General features: G+C 53.9%; 3 protein-coding genes and 1 long non-coding RNA gene across 8 annotated transcripts; 1 reads left to right on the plus strand and 3 right to left on the minus strand.

Annotated features, from left to right (window-relative positions):
• The first annotated feature begins 597 nt into the window (after positions 1 to 597).
• On the plus strand, positions 598 to 13,802 carry LOC147206969 (integrin alpha-11-like). Of its 2 annotated transcripts, none has more exons than XM_086108494.1 (30): positions 598 to 721; positions 2,252 to 2,363; positions 2,966 to 3,087; positions 3,156 to 3,250; positions 4,600 to 4,714; positions 4,801 to 4,928; positions 5,136 to 5,284; positions 5,375 to 5,519; positions 5,872 to 6,037; positions 6,132 to 6,202; positions 7,024 to 7,168; positions 7,230 to 7,378; positions 7,619 to 7,771; positions 7,860 to 8,060; positions 8,174 to 8,298; positions 8,390 to 8,562; positions 9,739 to 9,878; positions 9,949 to 10,059; positions 10,210 to 10,295; positions 10,378 to 10,579; positions 10,650 to 10,742; positions 10,843 to 10,919; positions 11,003 to 11,086; positions 11,164 to 11,245; positions 11,584 to 11,727; positions 11,818 to 11,898; positions 12,051 to 12,161; positions 12,237 to 12,332; positions 12,543 to 12,659; positions 12,737 to 13,802. In XM_086108494.1, the coding sequence occupies exons 1-30, from the start codon at positions 667 to 669 to the stop codon at positions 12,815 to 12,817; spliced, it is 3,609 nt and encodes a 1,202-aa protein (XP_085964620.1). In that variant the 5' UTR covers positions 598 to 666; the 3' UTR covers positions 12,818 to 13,802. The 2 variants fall into 2 exon arrangements, with proteins under 2 accessions (XP_085964620.1, XP_085964621.1); XM_086108495.1 differs by having other exon boundaries at positions 9,742 to 9,878.
• LOC147206970 (uncharacterized) lies at positions 2,358 to 7,385 on the minus strand. Of its 3 annotated transcripts, none has more exons than XR_015100634.1 (3): positions 7,239 to 7,385; positions 4,573 to 5,482; positions 2,358 to 3,411 (listed from the first exon to the last, which is right to left on the minus strand). It is a non-coding gene; the product is annotated as an uncharacterized LOC147206970 (long non-coding RNA). The 3 variants fall into 3 exon arrangements; XR_015100633.1 differs by having other exon boundaries at positions 2,358 to 3,083; positions 3,288 to 5,482; XR_015100635.1 differs by having other exon boundaries at positions 2,358 to 3,083; positions 3,223 to 5,482.
• Positions 11,991 to 19,515, minus strand: fem1b (fem-1 homolog b). 2 transcript variants are annotated; one of them, XM_086108497.1, is made up of 5 exons: positions 18,792 to 19,515; positions 16,973 to 17,942; positions 15,816 to 16,139; positions 15,377 to 15,730; positions 13,448 to 14,051 (listed from the first exon to the last, which is right to left on the minus strand). In XM_086108497.1, the coding sequence occupies exons 1-4, from the start codon at positions 19,037 to 19,039 to the stop codon at positions 15,386 to 15,388; spliced, it is 1,887 nt and encodes a 628-aa protein (XP_085964623.1). In that variant the 5' UTR covers positions 19,040 to 19,515; the 3' UTR covers positions 13,448 to 14,051; positions 15,377 to 15,385. The 2 variants fall into 2 exon arrangements, with proteins under 2 accessions (XP_085964622.1, XP_085964623.1); XM_086108496.1 differs by having other exon boundaries at positions 11,991 to 15,730.
• A 1,730-nt stretch (positions 19,516 to 21,245) lies between these two features.
• On the minus strand, positions 21,246 to 22,464 carry LOC147206972 (relaxin-3 receptor 1-like). Its single transcript, XM_086109292.1, has one exon. It carries the CDS (start codon positions 22,332 to 22,334, stop codon positions 21,246 to 21,248), a length of 1,089 nt encoding a protein of 362 aa, XP_085965418.1. The 5' UTR covers positions 22,335 to 22,464.
• Between the last annotated feature and the right edge of the window lie 1,557 nt (positions 22,465 to 24,021).

The following is a 24,021-nucleotide window of genomic DNA, read 5'->3' on the forward strand; positions in this document are numbered from 1 at the left end:
TATATATATAATGCAGTTATGCATAATACAAATTTAAAATATCATTTGAAATTATCATTAAAAATATAATTTAATACAATATAATTTATTATATACACAATACGAATTCAATGAAATAATTATAATAAAACAATCGAAAAAAACAAAAACATAAAAATAATTGGAATATATTTGCATAGTAATACAAATGTAAAAATAGTATAAATAAAAAAATAATGTCCGATTAAAAAAACAACAACAATTATGATAACCATGATGATGATGTAATAACCGCATCAATTAAATCAATAAAAAGCTCTTTGTCGACACTCAAGGGCACTTTACAGTCCGCCAAAGATTTAACAATAAAGGTGCCCTGGTCATGCTGGGGTGTGGGTGACTGGCAGTAGCGGGCTGGGAGGGGGCTTCTGCCAGGAATTGGAAGAGCACGTTGACATGTGGCACGCACATTTCCTGTTCTGGCTGCAGCCAAGAAAGGAAGGTGACAAAAAAGAAAAGGGGGAGAAGGAGGACGGAGAAGGTCTTGGAGGAGGCTCGAAGGGGTGTCGCGTGCTTAGGCCCTGCCCGCCGCGGATAAAAGGGGCTGTCGGACGAGAGTGGAGAGTAACATCTTCCCCTCACGTCTTGGATTTGGACGTCGGCTCTCGAATCTCTCGGGTGAGCGTGATGGATTCTTGGCGCCGCTTCTTCATCAGCTCGCTGATCTGCGGCCTTCTGCCAGGTGACAACACACCACACTAGACGGCAAACCCTCATCGGTCGCGGGGGGTTGCATTCCCGTGATAAGTGAAATCTGTGAAGTTGTCATCTTCATTTCTTTCAATGATGACATTTACAACGCTCGGTGTCGCCGCTGGCCTTGTGATACGTTCGCCTGACTTGTGGGCGGGCCACGTGGGATCGGTTCCTCCTCAGCGACAGAAAGTGGATGGATGGACATTACAATACTGTACTGTATTGAACGAAACCAAAGATTAAACCTAAAAAAAAAAAAGACACACACCAACCCCCCCCCCCCCCCCAAATATAAACGTCTTCTTCCAAACAACTGACGGTTTTTTAGAAATACTGTACTGAAAGTTTTGTCAACATGCTGAGTTTTGTCATGGAGAAAATTTGGCGAGCTGTGCAGCAACGAGGCGCCCGAGAGTGTTGACAGCCCGTTAGCCAATCAGGATGCAGAAAACAATGCACTCGAAAAAAACGACACCAAAATGGCCCCCTGAAAAATCGGAAACATCAAAGCTGCGAAAGATGAACCGTGTTATAAAGCGAGGGATTACTATCTACCGATCTAAATATGAATATTTAACGGGTGGCACGGTGTCCACTGGTTAGCACAGTGGTGGCCAAACTACGGCCGGCGGGCCGAATCCGGCCTGTTGGTCTTTTTAATCCGGCCCGCCGAAGGTCGGTCCACAATTAAGGTTCGATGTGAATGATTGCATTCATTTCAATTGGACTTGTAATGACAGGCATTTCACCGCCAGGTGGCGCATTGACTTGAAGTTGCAGAACACAGGGGGGGGGGGCGGGATTATTTTTTTTTTAATGTACCATAGCACGTGCTGACCTGGCCCTTCTGTCAAATTTTAAAAGTCAATGCGGCCCCCGAGCCAAAAAGTTTGCCCACCCCTGGGTTAGCACGTTAGCCTCACAGTGCAGAGTTCGAGTGCGGCCCCGGCCTTCCTATGTGGAGTTTTGATATTCTCCCATGCCTGCGTGGGTTTTCTCCGGGTAATCTCATTCGAGTTTTTTTCTTCATTAAAAAAAAAAAAAAAAAAAAAGTTCAATAGAAATCAAAAACCAATTTGCGACGGTTTGATGGCGAGTTGGGCTTGCCCCGTAAAAATGGATGTTTTAGCATTAGCATGTCAATGGCACTTTGCATTTTTCATTAGCGTGAAGCCAAGAGGACTTTTTGAAGGTGCGATTGTCTTCCATTTCTGGGGGGGGTATTACACGAAACCCCAGTCGGGAGTGGCAACAAAGAGCTGGAGGCCTCTTTTCGAAATAGCTGCTCAGCATTGCGGCCACCAAACTTGCCGTCAAGCGGGTCGACTTATTGCTCCCACCTCAAGTTTGCGCTCGCAAGTCAAAGTGAGGAAAAAAAAGCAATTGCTCGCATCTCCGACCATCCCAAGTTGGCTCGACTCGTACCTCAAGCCGCCACTCTCGTGTTTTTAGGGTTTGAAATTTCACCCCAAAGCTCCATCATCAACATTTGTGCGTGTGTTTGCGTTGGCGACAGGCGCCTGCGTGTGCTTCAACCTGGACACCAAGCGGGCGCAGATCTTCCGAGGCCGGGAGGAGAGCCACTTCGGCTACACGTTACGACAACACAACGCGCAAGGACGACGATGGTGAGGAGCACCGGGCCGGGCCTCTCGTCCCCCTTCCTCTCCTGCATTTTCCGTCTCGGCCGTACTCGCGCTCGTCTTTTTCTTTTCTTTTCCTTTCCAATGCGTTCTTCCTTCTGCCGTCATCCCGGGAATGTTGTTTCGCCGCCAAGGAAAATTCCTTGACAGGCAGCTGGACTCAATAAGACAAAAAAAAAAAAAAAAAAAACGAGGACTCAATAAGACAAAAAGGAGCGAAGTGTGCTCCACGGGGTCATCTTCATCATCATCATCGTCGTCCTTCTCGATGGTGTTTGTTGTGAGGGCAACGAGAGAGGCGACGCCCCGCCGTGCACTTCGGGCCAACGAGCGCCTGTTTTATTAGTAAACAGGAAACCCAATGAGGTCTAATCGTCCTTAATGATGAGATGCGGCGTCTGACTCACACACACGTTCTCGGCATCACACGCATGCACGCGCGCGAGCAAACGAAGACACAGAAATACCTGCACGAAGGTCCATATTCATTCACCCGCGCACAGTGGCATGCTCTCACACTACATTTAAGTTCCCCGGTGACTTCAGCGGTATATTAGTGCGTGTGTGTTGTACCTGTATGCGAGCAGGCTCCTGGTGGGTGCCCCCCTGGCCTGGACGGACGACCAGCAGACGGGCGACGTGTTCAGGTGTCCCATGGACGACGGCAGCGTTTTGAATTCCAGCAGCGCCTGCGGCCGCCTGCACCTGGGTGAGTAAACGCGGCTCAGGTTTTCCGGGCCCGTCGCGCCATACCTTGACGTGATGTCACGTGACCAGGAAACGTGTCCGTGGACAACGTGCTGGCGCAGCGCAAAGACGGGATGAGACTGGGAATGACGCTCACCGCAGATCGCAAGGACGGAAGCTTTGTGGTTGGTCACGTACCAATACGTGCTAACACGTACTCACATCCATCCATCCGTTTTCCGAACCGCTCGATCCTCGCTAGGGTCGCGGGGGGTGCCGCAGCCTATCCCGGGCTGTCTTCGGACACCCTGAATCGGTCGCCGGCCAATCGCAGGGCACTCACGTCCTATCAGTACAAACGCACATACAAATCCGTAAATGCCGTCAATGATGCACACTAACATGCTGACACAATAACAATGATGAGTGCTACCGTGATACGCTAACAAAATTCATACGGACAAGGTAATTTCACGCATGCTAACAATGATACGTACGAAAATGCAGACAAACACGTGCTTCTACGCCAGTGGTGGGCAAACTACGGCCCGCGGGCCGAATCCGGCCCGTTGGTCTTTTTAATCCGGCCCGCCGAAGGTCGGTCCACAATTAAGGTTCGATGTGAATGATTGCATTCATTTCAATTGGACTTGTAATGACAGGCATTTCACCGCCAGGTGGCGCATTGACTTGAAGTTGCAGAACACGGGGGTGGGGGGGGGGGGGCCGGGGCAATCTTTTTGACCACCTAGTACCTCTGTATCGCTCTACTTCTACTGGTCTGATCACAACCCATCTGCAGCGATGCACAGGCTAAAATAGGTCATCAACAACACTTTTGTCATTTAAAAAAAGTATATTAATACCGTACTTTCATGCTTTTGTTCTGTTGATGTTTGATATGGACTGTCAACAAATGCAGTTTTTTTTTTAATGTACCATAGCTCGTGCTGACCTGGCCCTTCTGTCAAATTTTAAAAGTCAATGCGGCCCGCGAGCCAAAAAGTTTGCCCACCCCTGTTCTACACTCACAAGGCCACATGGTAATATTCTAAGAATCATGAACAATGCCACGTGGTAACACCTGCTATCGTGCTAACACTAACGGTGAGACACGTGCGCGCACACACACACACACGCGCTAACACATGAATATGCTAACATGGTACGAATGACACATGATGATGCCCTAACAATGACACATGATAAGATGCTAACAATGACTCACAGTGACCCTTTAAGATGATCACGAAGATGCATATGCATTTGTTAACAATGACACTTGCTGACATTCTAACACGCTAACAAAACACACACGCACAGCCACAACTACATGCTCACATGCTAAAAATGGAAACAATGATGCATTCAAATAATGACATATGCTAACGCGCCAAAAATGACACACGACCATGCTAAGGTGCTAACAATGCTAACATGTTAATTATCAACATGCTATCACACTAACTTGCGTCATGCTAACAATGACGCAGGCTAACATGCTAACCCTGTGATGACACGTTTGTGTGGTCAGACGTGCGGCCCGCTCTGGTCTCACGAGTGCGGGAGCTCCGTCTACACGTCGGGAGTCTGCGCACACGTGGGAGAACATTTCCAAATCCTGGAGACCGTTATTCCCGCTTTTCAGAGTAAGTCCGTGCGCGTTGGTCTCCACGGAGCATCCGTAGGTCTGCACATCCACAGGCGCGTGCGCATCCGTCTGGTGTGGGCGCAGGATGCGAGACGTTCGTGGACCTGCTGATGGTGGTGGACGGCTCCAACTCCATCTACCCGTGGTCGGATGTCACAGACTTTCTGGTCAACATGCTGCGCAAGGTCAACATCGGCCCCGGGCAGACTCAGGTCCTCGTCTCCCACATCCTTGTTGTCGTCATCTTCATCTTCGTCGTCCGGTCCCGCCTTCCCGCTTTTTCTCCTCTTCATTCTTCCCCCCCTGTTCGCCGTTGGCTTGACTTTCCTCTTGGCGGTCCTTGTTCTCCACTCCATCCCCGTAGTCCCCGTCCTCCTCGCCCTTGTGCATTACCGTGACAACGATGTGGGGATGCGCAGGTAGGCGTGGTGCAGTACGGCTCCCGGGTGGCCCACGAGTTCCGTCTGGGCGAGCACCGGACGGTGGACGAGGTCCTGCAGGCGGTCGCTGACATCAGACAGCGGGGAGGCGAGGAGACCCGCACGGCCTTAGCTATCAACACGGCCAGGTGCGCGCGCCGCTGACCTCGACCGCGGCGTCACGTCGGGTGTCCGTGTGACGGCTACGAATGCGTGTGCGCGTATCGCCGTTTGCTCAGGTCGCAGGGGTTCAAGCGTGGCGGCCGGGCCGGCGCTCACAAAGTTTTGGTGGTGATCACAGACGGAGAATCTCATGACAACGCTCAGCTTGACGACGCCGTGGCGCGCTGCAAAAGCGACAACATCACCATGTACGCCATCGCGGTGAGGCCACACGCCACAAAAGGGAAACACAACTACACAACACGTCGCGATACCACAATACAAACGCGACACAACGGCACCGCGTACCCCCGTCGCGTTGCCGCCACGCAAATGAGCCCTATTGTGGTGCAACAACAAAACGATAGCAACAAAGCGTCACCGCGCACGAAGTCGCACTGAGAGAACACAAAAAATAGAGACCTAACCGCGCAGCGCGACACGCGCATAAGCCAAGGACATAAACACAAACCAACAGCACGACATGCTAGCACTTCCTGTGTGTTTACCACTACGGGAAGCACTTCCTGTGTCACTTCCAACGTGGCGGCACTTTCTGCGCGCGTGTTTTGAGGTTTTGGGGTACTACAACCGTCGCGGCATCGACCCGTCGTCGTTCCTGAAGGAGATCCGCTTCATCGCCAGCGACCCGGACGAGGATCACTTCTTCAACGTGACCGATGAGGCGGCGCTCAAGGACATCGTGGATGCGCTGGGAGAGCGGATCTTCTCACTGGAAGGTCAATTTGGCAGAGATGAGCGCCGGCATGTCGCCTTTGTTTTCCATTTTAAGCCTTCGGCGGATGCTCATCGATTGCTCTCGTTGTTTGTCAGGAAGCGACGGGCTGGGGCGGGGCTTCGGCCTGCAGATGGCGCAGGCGGGGTTTTCCTCCCACCTCCTGCGGGTGAGCGCACCTAATGCTAATGCTAGCGCCACATCCGCGAGGTCGCGTGACTCGGCCGAGAGACAAATCTATCGTAGCTCCACACAACACAAACGCATCTCATTTCCGCTTTCGAGAAAGGAGCTCAATGGATGCTTTGGGTGAAACACAAAAAAAAATACATAAAAAAGGTAAGAAGTAAAAGTAAATCAAAAACTCAAACAGCAAAACAAGCGCAACAGCATAACGCAAGAAAACACCGCAACAATAGACAGTCCATGCACAAAGACATCACAAGAAAAACACGGCAAACAGTACGCAACCAATTCTTGCATACGAGCAGGTGTGCTACCCACTCATGCTAATGCTAGCGTGCTAGCGAGTTGTGTCAATCTCGGAGGCGAATGCGCAGGTCGCCATTTGAACAATCCAGAGGTTTCCTGGCTCGCAGCGGTTGGTCAGGAATGAAGCGTCGCCACGGCAACAGCCGGAAGATTCTTTAGTTTCCCACTCGGGGTCGGGTGTCGCGCACTTGGGATCGGTCGAGGTGAGCGTCGACGTGGAAAGCAGATGGTGGACGTGCGCCCGGCGTGTGTGAGCGGAGCGGAACGGCCGTCATCCCGCTCCAGAACATTCCTTTCGCGCATTCCCCTCTGCCGGCGAACCCCCCCCCCCCCGAAACAAAACCTCACCAGGTTACTAATTATCCCGGGGCACACAAATGTGGGAGGGGTCACCTGACAATCGATTGGTCGCCAGTCAATGCCGAGGCTCCCATGCATTGGACCTGCGAGCGCGGCAAGCGTTGCACTGTGCTAACCGGCGTTTTTCTGGCCCTGCAGGACGGCCTCCTGCTGGGCGCAGTGGGCGCGTACGACTGGAACGGCGCCGTGCTCAAGCGCAACCCGCATGGAAATCTCCTTCCCGATCCGTCAGCCTACGGCGACCAATTCCCCGAAGAGCTTCGGAACCACGCCGCCTATTTCGGTACGACGCGACGGCGGCCGCGCGAGCGGCCAGCCGAGGCTCACGCCGCGACCTCTCGCAGGGTACTCACTGGGGTCGCTGGTGGGCTCGGACGGGTCGGAGGTGGTGCTGGCGGGAGCGCCCCGGTTCAACCACAGCGGCAAGGTCGTCAGCTTCACCTTGGATCGCCGTGGAAACGTCGAGGTCCTGCAGGCGCTTGTTGGAGAGCAGGTCGGACACCGGCCCCAAATGTGACATCATCGTCACGCACTTGCATGACGGTGTGTGTGTGCATTGTGTCATTGGACGTGTGTTGTATAATCGTTTGTTTGTATTGTATCATTGTGCATGTGAGTAGAACTGTGTGCGTGTTGTCTCATTGTGTTTTGTATCATATGGTATTATGTATTAATGTCTGTTTTGTATAACAGTGTGTGTGTGTGTGTGTGTATGCGCGCGCACGCGCGTCAGATGGGTTCTTACTTTGGCAGCGTGTTGTTGTCGATGGATGTGGACGGCGACGGGCTGAGTGACCTCCTCCTAGTGGCCGCGCCTATGTACTGCAGTCAAGATGCACACGAGACGGGAAAAGTATACCTCTACAAAGTCAACGCACAATCACAGGTATGCACAACACACACACGCACTTTAGTACACACGCCGACATGTACACAACCAACATTGGTGTGTGTGTGTGTGTGTGTGATCACAGGCTCTGTTGGTGCCGCAGGGGGCGCTGCTACCGTCGCCCGCTCTCAATTCCCGCTTTGGCGCGGCGCTGGTTCAAATTCCCGATGTAAACGGAGACGGCTTTAACGATCTGGCGGTGGGCGCCCCACTGGAGGACGGCCACCGGGGGGCGCTCTACCTGTATCACGGCCACCATCGGAGCATACACCTGCGCCACACGCAGGTGGGAGCGGGAAGGACAGTAGAGGCCGTCCCCCAAACTAGTTTGGTCTTGCTATAATTGGGATGATCGTCACCCTGTGACAATCGTAACAAATCCTCCGTGTTCCTTGTCAGCGCCTTTGCGCAGCCACCTTCGACATGGGACTCAAATACTTTGGCCAAAGTCTTGACGCTGCCAAGGACGATGACGGCGACGTGAGCGTCGCCGTCGGAGCACTCGGAGCCGCCGTCATCGTCCGGTCAGTTTGAGTGCGTGTGGTATGTGTGACGTGAGCACAACCGGTTTCCGCCCACCCATCGTATGATTCCCCCCCCCCCCCCCCACGACAGGTGTCGGCGGGTCGTGCGTCTGGAGTCCACGCTGACGTTCGAGCCTGAGAAAGTCAACGTTTTCCACAAGGACTGCTGGAGAGGAGGGAAACCGGTCACTTGCATGGCCGCCACGGTGTGCCTGCGACTTCACGACGTGGCCGGCGTGCGCGCCACCGCCGGCCAACATGTTGGTATGTGCGGCAGCGTTTTGTCCACCAGTGCACTAGATTGTCTTTGCACTTGTACCCTCGTCGACCATTGCCAGTAATACAATTTGCTGTCCATCCATCCATCCATCTTCTACCGCTTATCCGGGGCCGGGTCGCGGGGGCAACAGCTTTAGCAAGGGAAGCCCAGACTTCCCTCTCCCTAGCTACTTCTTCCAGCTCTCCCCGGGTGATCCCGAGGCGTTCCCAGACCAGCTGGGTGACATAGTCTCTCCAGCGTGTCCTGGGTCTCCCTCGGGGTCTCCTCCCGTTGGGACATGCCCGGAACACCTCACCAGGGAGGCGTTCAGGAGGCTTCCGAATCAGATGCCCAAGCCGCCTCATCTGGCTCCTCTCGATGTGGAGGTGAAGCGGCTCGACTCTGAGCCCCTCCCGGACGACCGAGCTTCTCACCTTATCTCTAAGGGAGAGCGCGGACACCCTGCGGAGAAAACTCATTTCGGCCGCTTGTATCCGGGATCTCGTTCTTTCGGACCCATAGCTCGTGACCATAGATGAGGGTTGGAACGTAGATCGACCAGGAAAATTGAGAGCTTCGCCCTTTGGCTCAGCTCCTTCTTTACCACGACAGACCGGTACAACGTCCTGAGGGCAGGAGGGAACAATTTGGTGTGCAGAGAAAGAATGAGAGCACGCTGGTTGAGAATTTTTCCACTGCTAGCGCCATTTTTGGTGGACCCGTATGACCCGTCGCACTGTTTGGATGACAATTTGACACGTGGACACTGAACACATCTGGAGCACATCACACGCTCATATACGCACACATCGACACAAGCGCTAAACTCACATGCTCGTACACAAACGCACGCATTAATCCATTCGCACACGTGTATTTGATCTCTCTCACACACACACAAAGACAGAAGCACACTCGCACACAATGCACAGACTGACTCACATGTACACGCGCGCAGTACTGTAATCGATTTGCACATATGCATTTGATCACACACGCACAAAGACAAAAGCACACTCGCAAACAAAATCTGCACGTACATTTTTCTTCAAACACACTCACACAACCCACAGGTGGACAAACACAAACATGCAAACAGGGAAACAAGCCGTCAACGAGCCATCACTGCGTCAGTTCCTGGTTACACCTGACTCTGCCCATTGACTCCGCCCCCTCCTCAGCAGCGCACTACCATCTGAATTTGGACGAGAAGCGAGTTCCTCATCGAGCCGTCCTGGATGAACGCGAAGGTCTTCAGACGAAAACCATGACGCTAGCAACCGGAAGGCCACAATGCCGGCGACACGCCTTCACAGTGCAGGTCACACACACACGCATGCGCACACCCGCACGCGCGCACAGGCTGACATTCCGAGTGGTCCCGTGACTAGGACACGATGGATTATAGCCATCCAATCGCGGTGGGGCTGGAGGCGGGGCTACGGAGCTCCGACGACGGGCCGATCCTGGACCCCGATTGGCCGAGCACACTGAAGGCCGAGGTGAGGCGGCGACGCCCCGTTAGCATGTTGACGCTACAACGCTTGCTAGGATGCTAATCGCTAACACTGTAAACACGAGCAGAGTGAACAGCCCACTGGAGCTTCATTGACTTTTAGCTTAATTTGGCATCAAGCTCGTTTTTGTTGCAGCTTCCATTTTGGAACGGCTGCAGGGATGAAGACGCTTGTGTTCCGGACCTTGTCATCGAGAGTCACACTGACCTCATCAACTTTCAGTGAGTTTCTCTCTCTCTCACACACACACACACACACGTGCAAAGAGTAAAAATAAAAATTAAAACTGGCGTTTGTGCGAAGACACTGGTGCGCTTCCCCGGAAGGGTTGGAGCGGCGAGCGTGCCGCCAGCAGGGGGCGCCTGGAGACAGCTGGCTGGTGGAGACGACACGGAGGAGGGTGGCACTCTTCGGCCGCCTGGAGAACCGCGGAGAGAACGCCTACAGGTCGTCCGTCCTGCTCTCCTCCTCGCCAAATCTGGTTTTCGCCGGCCTCGTTGTCAAGGTAACCACATTTCCGGCCGGCCCGCGGCCAATCGTCCTTCTTGTTGAGCGCCCGCTCCCCCCCCCGACAGGACCAATCGGACGTGCAGATGGAGTGCTTCCCTCAGGAGACCAATCGGACCAGATGTAACATCAGCGCGCCTCTCATGAAGGCCTCGTCTCGGGTACGGCGGCTAGATGGCGACCGCTCCCTTCTTCTTCTGACCACCAATTGATGAGGTCACCCGCCTCTTTCGAAAATGGACGAATGCTTTTCCTGTCCAGGTGTTTTTCCGAGTGGAGTTTGAGTTCAGTTCTTCGGTCTTTCTGGACCACCTTCACATCGCCGTGGCGGCCACCAGGTGAGGCCACGACACACACACACACATAGGCACTCAACAGATGGAAAAAAAACATGAGACGTCGCTGTGCGTGCGTCTTCCAGCGAAGGCCAAGACGCTTTCCCCGAAGACAACTACGACGACATCACCCTCCCTCTCAAATATGAAACGGACCTCCTCTTTACAATGTCAGTCATTTGTCCGTCCGTCCCCGCGTCCGTCATCTGTCTGCCGGTCAATCCAACGGCGGCTCATCTCCCTTCAGAGATCAAAGCCCCGCCCGCTTTGTCATCCAATCCGAAGTCGAGGAAGACGACGCCTTCCCCGCCTTCAACGTCTCCTTCTACGTACGTCCGTCAGATGGAAAGACGCTTTGGCTTTTATTCCACATCCTACTCGTGCGCTCAATTGGCCAAGTACTAGTGCGCACTTGACAATTGGGCGCACATTCTCCACTAGTGAGGGAAATCTGTGCGCTTGTTGCCATGACATAACATTTTACGAGGTAACAGCTGGTGCTTCATGGAGTAATAGTAGCAGTGCACAGATGTGTCGCAATAATGGGTACTAATTATTTAATTGATTAGATGGCGGGGGGGGGGGGGGGAGAAAAGATTTCATTGTCTATGTGTGTGAGAATCAGTATGTGCACGTAGATGGATAAAATATTGGGTTTTGTTTTTAGCTGGAGAACCTGTCGTGGTTCTCCGTTGAGGGCGTGGCATTCTGGGCTCAATTCTGGGCTGTGAGTCTCCACGGCAACCATCTGCTGACCCTCACCCACTGCGGCCTGGACCGGGACCACGACGTGGAACATGACCGGGACCAGGTGTGGTTCTTCGGCCTCGCTCACCTGGCTGTCAATCAACTAGCTCACAACCCCCCCTCCCCCCCCCCCTGACCCCCCACATCTTCGCAGCCAGCCGCCTCCTGCGTCTTAATGCAGCCCGTTATGCCGTATCACGCCATAGCAGAGGACCTGACGCACCTGACGCAAATGGTTGGTCTACACGCGTGTGATTGTGCATGACCACAAAATCACAGTCAATCTGTATGTTTGAACAGAACAATGGTAAAGAACGCATCGGCATACAGAATCAAAATAACGTGTTTGTGAGTACAAAACCAAAATCACTCCGTGTGTGCACACAGAATCAGAGTAACAGTGCGAGCATGTCTGCGCGCTGCAGTGTGCTTCTTCCCGCCTCCAGGCAGGTGAAGTTGACTCTCAGAGGAAGACTCCAGCGACCGGTCCTGCGGAAGGTCAGTCCGTTCCAGCGGTTTTCAGCAAATGGGTCCAAAAACAAAAACCCAAAAGAAAATGTGCATCTCTTTCAGGTGGTCTTCAAGACTCTTAAGGTTTTGGTCAGTGCACACGTCCACTTGGACTCCTCCAGCTCCTTCTTCCTGCGGGAGGAGCATCCAGTCCGACAGGTGCGACTCAGAACGTCTCACGCGCACCCACACGCGCGCGCCAAGGTTCACGTCGTTAAGAAAAACAAAAAGCCTTTTGGGGAAAAAATATCGTCGAGCAGTGGGACGAGAACAATGGGCGCAACTCCAGCACCGGTCGTCCCATGATGACGTGCGTTCCCCGCTTCGCACCGCTAATGTGAGCGTGTTTGTGCGCGCCGGCGTGCGCAGACGGCGGTGGAGCTGATGAAGGCGCGGGCGTCGGGTGCCGTCTTGGTGGCCGTCATCTTGGGAAGTTCGGCCGGGGGATTCCTCGCTCTGGCTGTCATCGTGCTCGCGCTCTGGAGGGTGCGTAGGCGTTTACACACGCACTCGCTCTCACACGCTCACACACATCTAAGGTGTGTGTGTGTGCGCGCGCACAGCTGGGCTTCTTCTCCAGAAAGAGGCGGCGTCAGGAACCGAAGGAGCCAGCAACCAATGGGAAGCCAGCAGAGGGGCTGTGACAATGGCGGCGGCGCGCGACGATGACTACATTCTTTGGGTAGATGGGGCGGAGATCGGGGAGGAGACCCGAGGACACCCCATCCTGGCCACGCCCCTTGTAGTTACTTCCATAAAAATGGCTGCCGGGAGCTCTAACCACGGGCCCCTGATGGCCGAGGAGAGGTGCGGCCATATTGGCCACCGATTTTGCGCTTTAGCAATTAGCAAGAATCTAAATGAAGGGGCTAACAAATTAGCGGTGAAAGTTACAAAAGTTAAATTTTGTAAGGTGCAAAATGTAACTTTCACAACTAAAACTAATGCTAACTGAGCAAAGAAAACTAATCGGTGTCGAGATCATCTTGGCTAAATTAGCATCGATGTTAACTCAAAGTTAGCTTTAGCAATTAAGCTTTGATGGAGAAAAAAAAGTGGCTTGTCCAAATTCATATTGGTGTCAACTTAGCAACATTAATTGGCAGTGAGGTCAACTTCGAAATGTTAGCTTTCGCGACTGGTGTCAATTTAGCCGAGTGACCTCCAGCAATTCGCATTGTGAGCACGAAGCCGCACCTGCTTCGTGCTCGATTGTGCGAATCTGCAACTCGGAAACCTCCAACATTTCAACTGGAAAAAACACAAACATCAAGAACATTTTCAGAATGGAAAAAAAAAAAAAAATCTGTCACTCATTTAATGAGTTTTTAGAATTCTTTTACATTTTGATAATAAAACATTGTCATTGCCATCCTTTGCCATTGTTGTTGTTTTTTTTAAGTTTTCCTTGCGGGTCTCGTCCGCTGTTGTTTTTGTCTTGACTGTTGTCTCTGCTGTCCTTGTCACTTTTGCATCATTGGAGTTATCGTCTTTCTTTCATACTATAAAACACGTCGCTATTGTAGTCGTTGCGGTGGCTGCTTTAATCATTGATCGTCTTGCTGTCGTCTGTGGTTTTTAATCGCCGTTGTGGTTGTTTTCATTGTCCTTGTCGCAGTCGTTTTTGCCTCGACTAACAACGTAATCGTTGTCGATGTCGCAGTCAACTTTGCTTTCGTTTTCATCACTGCTGTCTTGTTTTTGTAAATAAAGTGTGTTGTAGCTATCGTTGTCAACGTTCTTGTATCGTCGCTGTTTTTTTTTGTTGTCATTTTGGTCGTCAAGGTTGACGACGCCGTCACGTTCTCCGTCATCCTTGTTATGGGATTCACACAAAGACGAGCGGTTTTGAGGCACTTGGTTGGCGGAGCCGCAACACTTTAAAAAAAAAAAAAAAAAAAAATTAATGAAGTCACACAATGGGCTTATCAATTCCAAAAGAAAAGCTCGGTCACACACCTCCGGCTGACCGAAGGTTGCGAGTTTGTGAGATGAGGTCCTTGTGGGCGGAGTCAATGCGATAATGGTTGCCAGGTGCTACATTTGCCCGCCGGCTAACATTCACTTGCCAAGGTAACAATCACTTAACTGAAGGTCACATGGCGACTTGGAGGAGCAGAGCACACTTCGGTGTCGACGGCCGCGCCACGTTTCCACCACATATTGCCCCGGTTTGGTTTTCCCCACAAAGCTAACGTGCCAAAGGCCGCGTGTTGTGGCATTTAGCATTGCGCTAACACCGCTAACATCGCTGCAGGTGCACATGAAGCACAACGCCGACAAGCAAACAACTGCACGCGGTGACCGTATTGAGCACAGCGGTCACCAACGTGGTGCCCCCCCCCCACCCCTCCCACCAAGGATCACATGAGTAGCTTGCAGGCTTGTTCGAAATAAAATAATAATAACTCACTAGTAATTGGCAGTTATTTAGAGAAATTAAAATGTTGCATCTTGACACTTTTGTTGGATTAAAAATTGCTAAAATATCGTGAGAAATCATCATGGACATGATCAACAGAAGAATATCGATACGTGTGTAGCCCTTCGGATGAGTGAGTACAGTCAGAAGTAGCTCAGTTCCACGAAAGGTTGGTGAGCCCCGATTTAGCACAACGTTGCCAATGCTGACATGATCCTTTTTTTTTTTTTAAAAGTAGCACCGTGTTACTCATCGACTCTAATTATTATGATCAAAAAAATAATTCATTTGAATGAATTTCACAGATGGCGATATTGAGCACGAATATTGAGGTCATGTAATTTGGGCGGCGTTGTTCAGCCGTAACTGAGAAAATATTTAAAAACTGTTTTCCAACTTTGGCATTGTGCAAAGAAACTGAAATTTGAAGGGTGAAAGAATTCAAACGAACGGGCTGATTTGGAGGCAAGACGAGAACCAATCTCATTGAAACATTTAAAAACGGATTTGGATGTGACCTGAGAGCAATATATCGGGATAATAATTTGGTCATGGTCCAAAATATTTGATAGGAAAAAGGTCCACCAGCTGACGTCAATCCCGCGCGTTAAATATGCGACCTCAATGACGTACTGAACGGTGCCCGACTAGCGCCGTCTTTTTCAGTTCCCTGAAAACTGTCCACGCGGTGATTCGGAAGAATGCGTCATTCACTCATTTCGTATATAGCGCGCAGTGCAGTAAGGAGTTCTTCCCCCCAAAAATATTCAAATGGACTTGCCGAGCCGGGTCAGTGGAACTCGACAAACTCCTCGAGGCTGGCGGGTATCTGGTTGCGGTAGGCGATGCGGTGGCGTCGCACGGCCCGCGCCGCCAGGCACTTGAGGCTCATCTTCATCTGCGTCTTGAGGAGGATCTCCGACACGCCGGTGGTGCTCTTGTCCAGCGGCGTCTTCTTCTGCTTGTTGGCGCGGTCGGTGTGCGCGCCCGCCTCCACCAGGCTGATGATGATGGCGTGCAGGGTCAGGAAGTCGCTGATGGGACGGTTGTACTGCACGATCACGTGCAGCGGCGTGTTGCCTTCGCGGTCCACCGCGTCCACGCGGGCGCCGCAGTCCAGCAGCAGCTTGGTCACCTGAAACGGGGGGGGGGGGGGGGGGGGGACACGTGAGCCGACGGATCGGTGCCATTCGCGCACGGACGTATCGGCGCATCCGAACCTGCGCGTTGGGGAATCCGCACACGTCGTTCGTGTGAAAGTCATCGACGGGTGTGCTGGAGCTGATGGCCAGGTGCAGGAGCGTGGCGCCGTCGCGGGCTCGCGGGTCCAGCCGGACCACGTCGTACACGTGCTTGTTGATGCGGGCGCGTTCCCGCTCGTCCCCGCAGGGCGTCTTGGTGGCGATGCAGGCCAGGTAGAGGAAGGTGAAGACGTTGGACTCGTAGTTGTCGGCAGCCTGAGCCAGCTCGCCCTCGGGCGCCGACTGGGCGCGCGCCATGCTGCGGCTGATCTCCAGCGCGCTGCAGCCCAGCACCTGCTCCACCTACGAACCGGGGCGGTCCGACCAGACATGACAAGGACGTCGATTGCCGATGCAATTTCGGGAGAAACGCCGTCATCTAGAACGGTGGCTCTTAACCTTGTTCGAGGTAGCGAACCCAACCGGTTCATCTGCACGTTCGCGCGACGCTTCATTCGTGAAAAATAAAAGTAGGATTTTTTTTTTTCTCAAACAAATTCAAGACAAAGAAAATGCATTCATGAATAAGAAAAAACACGTAAACGTGCAATTCGTTTTTGTGCACAAAATAAACCAGCCAAGTGGGCCGACGTGTTGGGTTGGGCGTGTCTTAACCTCCACGGCAGAGGCTCCGTCCAACCGCTGAGACTGATTCACCGAACCCATCGAAGCCCAGGTTAAGAACCACTGATCTTGAACCATCGGGACCGAGATGAAACGAGGTGGAAAGAGTCCAATCATTTTAAGTCGGAATGTGTCCGATTTGGGCAATGGGAGTGAGCCGCGAAGAATTTGAAAGGTTGGAATGCGCCCAAGAAGTTTGAAGGAGGACAAATGAATGTTAAAAGAATACATCCCAAAAATGGAATGGCGACGCTGGCACCCGCAGCGGCTCCACTCTCTCTCCCGAGGAAAGAAATGACACCCGTTCCGTATGCTGCACATTTGACAATAAAGTTGATTTGAACTTGAACTGAATTTCGTTGCGATCGTGCGCGGGTTTTTACACTGTCGAAAACGGTCGCCGCGGTGAACATTTGGAATCGGAGCGATGCGGAACGGTCGACTGGGAACGAATGGGGGGGCGCCGCCGGGTGAAAAATTGCGTGACCGTTTGGGAGAGGCGGGAGACAAACCGCGTCGGCGCTCGGTCGCTCCTTCAGGTGCAGCATCTGCGAGAAGACTTGGGCGAAGCGCAGCAGGTCCTTGTGCGTGTTGCGCTGGCCCCGCTGGCGCAGGCGCAGCGCGTGCAGCCACAGCTGGATGCAGCGCTCAAACTCCATGTTGTCAGCGTAGACGGCGCCGCGGTAGATGATGGGGTGCGACACGTCGGCGCTGTCCGGGCCCAGGATGCGCTCGCGGATCATCAGGCCCTCCATGTGCAGAGCGTCGCGGTCGGCCCGGATGGCCTCCAGCTCGGCCGGCGTGCGGCACTCGGGCCGGCCGCCGTACGCCTCGGCGGGCGGCGGCGGCTCCTTGGCCGGCACGGCGCCGGAGTGGCGCCGGCGCTCGTCCATGGCGGCGCGCAGGTAGCGGTACGTCTTGCCGACGTCGTAGTTCTCGCGGTCGTTGGCGAAGGAGGCGCCCAGCAGCTCCAGCGCCTCCACTCGGCGCGCCGGCTCGCAGTCGCCGTGCGCCAGCAGCAGCTCCACCACGTCCTCCTTGCAGCTCTCCGCCGCCACCTTCAGCGGCGTCATGCCGTGGCCGTTGGCCGCCATGACGGCGTGCCGCCGCACCAGCTCGGCCACCACGGCCAGGTGGCCGGCGTCGGCGGCGAAGTGCAGGGCGGTGGCGCCGCAGTGGGCCCTGGCGTCGGGGTCGGCGCCGCGCTCCAGCAGGAAGCGCACCACCTCGCCGTGGCCTTTGTAGGCGGCGATCATCAGGCAGGTGTTGTTGTACTTGTTGGTGATGGCCATGTCGGCGGCGTGCTCCACCAGGAAGCGCACGATGTCCAGCCGGCCGTCGAAGCAGGCCGCCCGCAGCGGCGTGGAGTTGGTGACGGTGGTGTGGTTGACGTTGGCGCCGTGAGCCACCAGCAGGCGTACCACCTCAAAGTGGCCGGCGCCCGCCGCGCACCACAGCGCTGTCGCCCCATCGATCACGTAGCTGCGGGAGCGCAGAGGCAACGGCGGTCAAGCGGACGGCAAATGCGACGGTTCCGACAAACGGGAGCCATTCGAAGCTTGGCCACCTCAACAGATTTCACCGCGTGGCTTTTCTCCGGGTACTCCGGTTTCCTCCCGCATTCCAAAAACATACGCGGCAGGTGAATGGAACGCTTGAAATTGTCCCGAGGTGTGAGAGTGGACGATTGTTCTTCTCCGTGCGACCTGCGATTGGCCGGCAACCGGTTCGGTGTGTCCCCCGTCTACTGCCCGAAGACAAATGTCGCCCTGGTGAGGATGCGCAGATCAGAAAACGGATGGATGGATGAAAGGGGAAAAAAGGGCTGCTTCTATTTGGCCAAATATTTCTAAAAAGGTCATTTTAGAGCTTTCACTTTAAGGCTGTGCCATTTTTATTCAATGCTATCAAGACCAGCCCGTGCTTCTGTGCTGTATGTTAGCACATTTGACAATAAAGTTGTATCCAATCCATACTCGCAACCGGTCTATTGCATGTCTGTACCCGCCCAGACATTAACTGGTGACGAGTGCTTTGCTTTTTCATGTAAATATGATGATGATCATCCAGCAACCATTTCACTCTCCATGAAGTGTACGCGCTGACATTTGCTCATGGCCAGTCCTTTGTCCGTATTTGCCTCGACATTGGCTGGAGGGCCGTCTTTTGTTTGTCTTTCGGCCCAGCTCTTGCCCGGTGTCCACTTCGTTTGTTTCTCGTTCTTCCTGGCGACCAATCAACTGTTTGTCGCTACGTGTCGCGCGTTCGGCTGGCAACTAGGAGAGCCTCAAATCAGATGGCGAAAGTGAACGGCTCGTAACGTTAACGTACCCGTCGAAGCGCGTGGTGCCGGTCTGCTCGGTGTCCACGCGGTAGTGCTCGAGCAGCAGGCGGACCACCTTGTCGTGTCCGTTGCGGGCGGCGACGATGAGAGGCGTTGACCTCTGGCCCGCCTGCTGGCTGACGAAGGCCAGCAGAAAGCGCGTCTCGGCCTCGCTGTGGTTGAGCAGCAGCGCGGCCAGCGTGAGGACGCGACCCTCGCCGGCCGCCTTGTGCACGTAGCCGGCCAGAGACTCCATACGGGCCCGGAACGTCGCAGCGTCCGCAGCCGCCGCCGCCGCCGCCTCCGCGCCGGCCTCGCAAGCAAGTGCTGCCCGCGACGTCCACTCGGCGGCGGCCAGCCACCTCCCATCAAAATGTCCGAAAGAACTCCCGCGCCCGCATGAAAAGCTGCCGGGCGTCTCCGTGGCGCTGAGCGTCCGAGCGAGGAGAAAGCGGCCCGAGGAGGACAGTTCGTCACCCCGCGGCGCTCGTCCGACGGTTTCGGGCTAACCCGGATGCTAGCTCCCGACGGAGGGAGCCGCTCAGCTCCACAAATGCCACTTTTAAAAAGCAAACAATCGCAGCCCCTCCTTCCTGGTCGTCTGATGAGACGCGCGCTGTTATTGTTGTGCTACATTAAAAAGTGTAAAACATTTCAAATGTCGTTAAAAGAAAGCCCGAGCAGCATTTTCACTGGAGGCTGGACAGGACCTTACCGGAAGTCAAGTCCGACCTGAAAATACGTCCGACTGGAACTTTCTTTGCACTACATAGTTCCACTTTTTACCTTGTTTTGTTTTTTTCCCCCTTTGTCCAGCGATAGATATCTAGATCGATAAATGGATTGATATATATAGTGTATAAATATATATCGTGCACTTGCGGGGAATGACCTCCTCTTCAGTTTCAGTTAATTATATTATATTATTAACTTTTAACTCTTGATCGTCCAAGTTTTGTGCATGTCAAAAAATATAGGACTATGAGAAAATGGCTGGTGTCATCTTCGGGCAACTGTTAAATACAGGACATGATATGCTCCCGGCCTCGGGGATGCTAAACATAATTTGGTTAAATCGTCCCGGTCCTCAAGTCTATTCGATCCCAAGTTGGTCAGTGCGCACAAATATTAGTGTGACCAAGTTAGAATTTTTGGAGACAACTAGACTAACACAACAAACAAAGCAAATCTCAGAACCCATTTTTCCTGACTAGAAACAAAAATATAAATCAAAGACTGAAAAAACCCCCCACAAGAGAAACCCCCAAAATAGAGATAACTTCCGATGTGAACAGTGGGTAAGGTCAAGTTTCGGGAAATGGACCTGCATGCGGCAAAACACAGGCCTTGGATTGTCACTCGACTCAGGCCAAAGAGCGTGTGTCATTTTTCAGGAATTGGACTTTCATGTGGTAAATTCCACAAACACATGCCAAGGACAGTAGCTCGACTTAGGTTGAGTGAACGCTGGGTGAAGTTATTTTTCGGAAATTGGTTTTATACATGTGGGCTTGTAAAATTTTTGACATGTAAATTATTATTACATGGTGTCGTGCTGCTTCCTAGTGGCTAAAAATAGTAAATAGAGTAAATAAAGGGATTTTTTTTTCAAACTTTTTTTGTTGTTGTTGTTCAAAAAGTGAACTTTATTGAGGTTAAACCCTTTGTTAATTGTCTTTTAAATAAGAGCCATTTATTTTTATTTTATGTTTTCAGGTGTCTGTTAAATGAGGAAGTTATAATAATGTGGGGGGAAAAAAATGCACAAAACCTGCGTCACAAATGTGAAGATTTCCACGAGCAACCGACTTCGAAGAAGGCTTTCAAAGGGCTGGCAGTTCAAAGTAACGTTTTAAACTAGGGTTAAGATTTTTAAAAAAGGGTTTCACCTCCGTTGAAAGCAGAATTTTAAACTTGGGTTACGGTTTTCGGAAGGGTTTTGAACTTGTTTAGGGTTTGAAACCCGGAGCACTTGGAGTTTGCCATTCGAAAATGACGGCGCATCCTGTTGGGTCGACACCATTTTCATCCATCCTCGACGCGTCTTCGCATGCGAGGTTAGTCCAAGTTGGTGCGGAATTTGCTCCGGTCCAACTTTTGTGTTTGTTGCGAGCGCAACCACAAATGCACTTCAAAACATTTGGAGGCTGGTGGCAAGCACTGCAGCCACTGAAGAAGGCCTCGGCCTTCAGGACAGCGCGTAAGGTCAAAGTACGACGTTCCTGCCTCTCGCCAAGTTGCCCGCACGCGCACCGGGCTCGTGTTTTCATGATTTCAAGCTTGAATTCAGTGGACGTCGTCAGGCTCTCCGTCAGAAACGGCGGCACAAAAAGCTGTGAGAAAAACGGGAGCTCGTGAACTGATGGCGGGCGGCCGGATGTCGTGACGTTTACTGGCGCCACCTCGTGGCCAAAGTCTGAATCGGACTCAAAAGTCCAACTCGGAAGCGGAGGCGCCTCGGCTCAATCGAGTTCGGCGAGCGCAACCGGCTCTCGGCGGTCTTTGCTGTTCTCCACGTCGGCGAGCGGAATCCCGCCGGGGCGCGCGTGGCGGGACGACCCGGGGGCGCGCGGGCGGCCCGCGGCCAGCCGCGCCGTCTTCCACAGCCGCTCGAGGCGGCTTCGGAAATCGCGGCGCAGCAGGCAGTAGAGCAGCGGGTTGAGGCAGCTGTTGGTGTGGGCCAGGCACACGCTGAGCGGGTGCGCGTACGTGTGCGCCGCGTAGTAGGCGCGGTCCCACTGAAGCAGGTTCAACTTGACCAGGACGCCCCACAAAGTCACGGCCTGGTTGGGCATCCAGCACAGGAAGAAGGACATCACCGCGATGGTGACGGAGCGGGCGACGCGGGCGCGCCGCCGCCGCCGCTCGGCGCCGCGCCCGCGCAGCAGTCGCAGCAGCAGCAGGTAGCAGGCGCACACCACGCCCAGCGGCAGCACAAAGCCCAGCAGGATCTTCTGCACGTGGTAGAGCGCCAGCCAGGCGCCGCCTTCGGGGAAACCCAGCAGGCAAAGACGTTCCCCGGCCACGCGGCGCACCGTCGAGAAGATGGCGGCGGGGGCGGTGGCCAAGGCGGCGCCCGCCCACAGCGCGCCCGCCGCCCGGCCCGCCGACCGGCCGCGTCCCCGCCGGCCGCGGCGCGGCGGCAGCGCCCGCGCCATCGAGCGGTAGCGCGCCACGCTCATGGCGGTGAGGAAGAAAACGCTGGCGTACATGTTCATCACCGTGGCGCTCAGGACCACCTTGCACATGGCGTGGCCGAAGGGCCAGCTGAAGTCCAGGAGCTTTTCCGCCGCCCAGAAGGGCAACGTCAGAGCGAAGCCGAGGTCCGTCGCGGCCAGGTTGACGATGAACACGTTGACGGCGGCGCCGCCGGGGCCGCGCGGCTTGACGAGCGCCAGCACCAGCAGGTTCCCCAGCAGCCCCCCCGCGCAGATCAGCAAGTACACCGCCGACACCAGCACGCGCAGCGCCGTCGAGCCGTCCGCCGGCGCGTCCGCCGCCGACACGTTCCACGGCGCGCTCGCGTTGCCGCTATGCCACTCTGCCGCCATCGCTGCCGCCGGACGCTGCGGTCGCTGCTCTCGGACGCTCACCGCGGCCGCGCAAACCGGCCGCGGCTCATATCGGTGCTTCGGAGCCTTTCCCGCGTCACCGGTGGCTGACTTGGGCTCCGCAACCCGACTTCCCGTCGACTGCTCTGCGCGCCGCCGCAGCGCCATTTATATCGATGCGCCTGCACGGGTGTGGGGGGGGCGGGGGGGGCGTGTGGCCACAGTGGCGGCACTCGATGGGTCAAAGTACCTCACGCACACGCATGTGTTCTTTTCCCATCATTGCCGGCAAAGCGCACACTCCTCACACACATCAAACAGAAACACACACACACACAGATGTTCTTTTCCCATCCTAAGTAGCGATGCAGAAAGCCACGTGTTTATTTTGCGTGGTGGTCACAGCTTAGCCGGAGTGCCCGTGGGCACCTGGATGTCATTTTCGGTCGACGGCAGGGGGCGCTGGTACCACCTTGCGTGATTGAAACCGTCCGGATTCATCTTCTTCATTCCGATGCCACAAACTCAGTCGTGGTGGGATTCGCGTGCTTAAGACTCGTCGGGGCACACGCAACAAATCACTTTTTGGACTCGAGTTCCGTGTGAAGTCCTCGTCGCGAGGATGGCCGTCTGAAGGTTTGGCCTCTTTTCGTCTTGTTCCGCAGGTGATGATGAGGAGCGGGATGAAGAAGATTACGAAGATGCGCATCGCGATGACGACGACGATGATGATGATGATGATGTCCGGCCGCCATCTTGGCGTCCACTTGTGCCCCCGCGGCTGAAGCGCCGACTTGCAGACGAGTTGATCGGCCGAAGCCGACGTGGGAATATTCGGGGACGTTTCACCACGTTTGCAAGTCGTGCAGGTGGGGCTTCAAAGGTGAACGTTGCCGCGGCGACCGCCTGACGCCCACCCTCCCTTCTTCTTTCCGGCTTTGAAGAAATTCCCAGCATGTTAAACGAGGCCTGGCTCGCTTATCGCTGCTCGCTAATGAAGCAGCGGCAGCGTCGGCTAAAGTCAACAGAACAGAAATGAAGAAAGAGAAATAACCTCGCCTGATTGGCTTTTCCTCCAACGCGCGCGCACACACAGGAAATTAATCCGGCGCACTTGCCTTGCCTTGTTTATTTATTTTTTTTTTCCGATCAAATTGCCGGAAAGCTCCGGCACAAAGTCGTGCTGACCCATTACTGCTCGTCTTCACCTGCACTGTGACCAGCTTTGGCTTGTTTTCCATTACCCACCCCTTTTTTTTTTTTTTGGGTGACTTGAAGGGGACCGCGAGGGCCAGGTGGGATGCGGCCCGCGGTCCAAACGCGGCCCGGGTTGGCCTCGCATTCCATTCGGCTTCCTGTCTGCATCCTTTGAGAATCGGCGGACTAATTCCACCGATTCGGTTCTTTGCATCATGACTTTGTACAACGTGATTTGTGGCGAACGACCTCTCTGAGCTCGGTGCAATTACAGCTGAAGTTCAAGACAGCTCGGCAATGGTCCCGAGACGGAAATTGGCACCCGCGCCAACGCATCGCTCGAGTTGTATGAGGAAGCAGCGGTTGAAAGAAAACGAAAGCGCGCGCGGTTAATTTGTGGGCGCAGCTTAATTATGCCCGGCCAGAACACACGCAAACCGCAATGATGCTGCAAGGAAATGTAAACAACTAACTTTTACAATGAAATGCA

The sequence above is a fragment of the Hippocampus guttulatus genome, chromosome 4 (genome assembly GCF_054856545.1).
Source record: "Hippocampus guttulatus isolate MCC_2025c chromosome 4, RoL_Hgut_1.0, whole genome shotgun sequence".
Lineage (NCBI taxonomy): Eukaryota > Metazoa > Chordata > Actinopteri > Syngnathiformes > Syngnathidae > Hippocampus > Hippocampus guttulatus.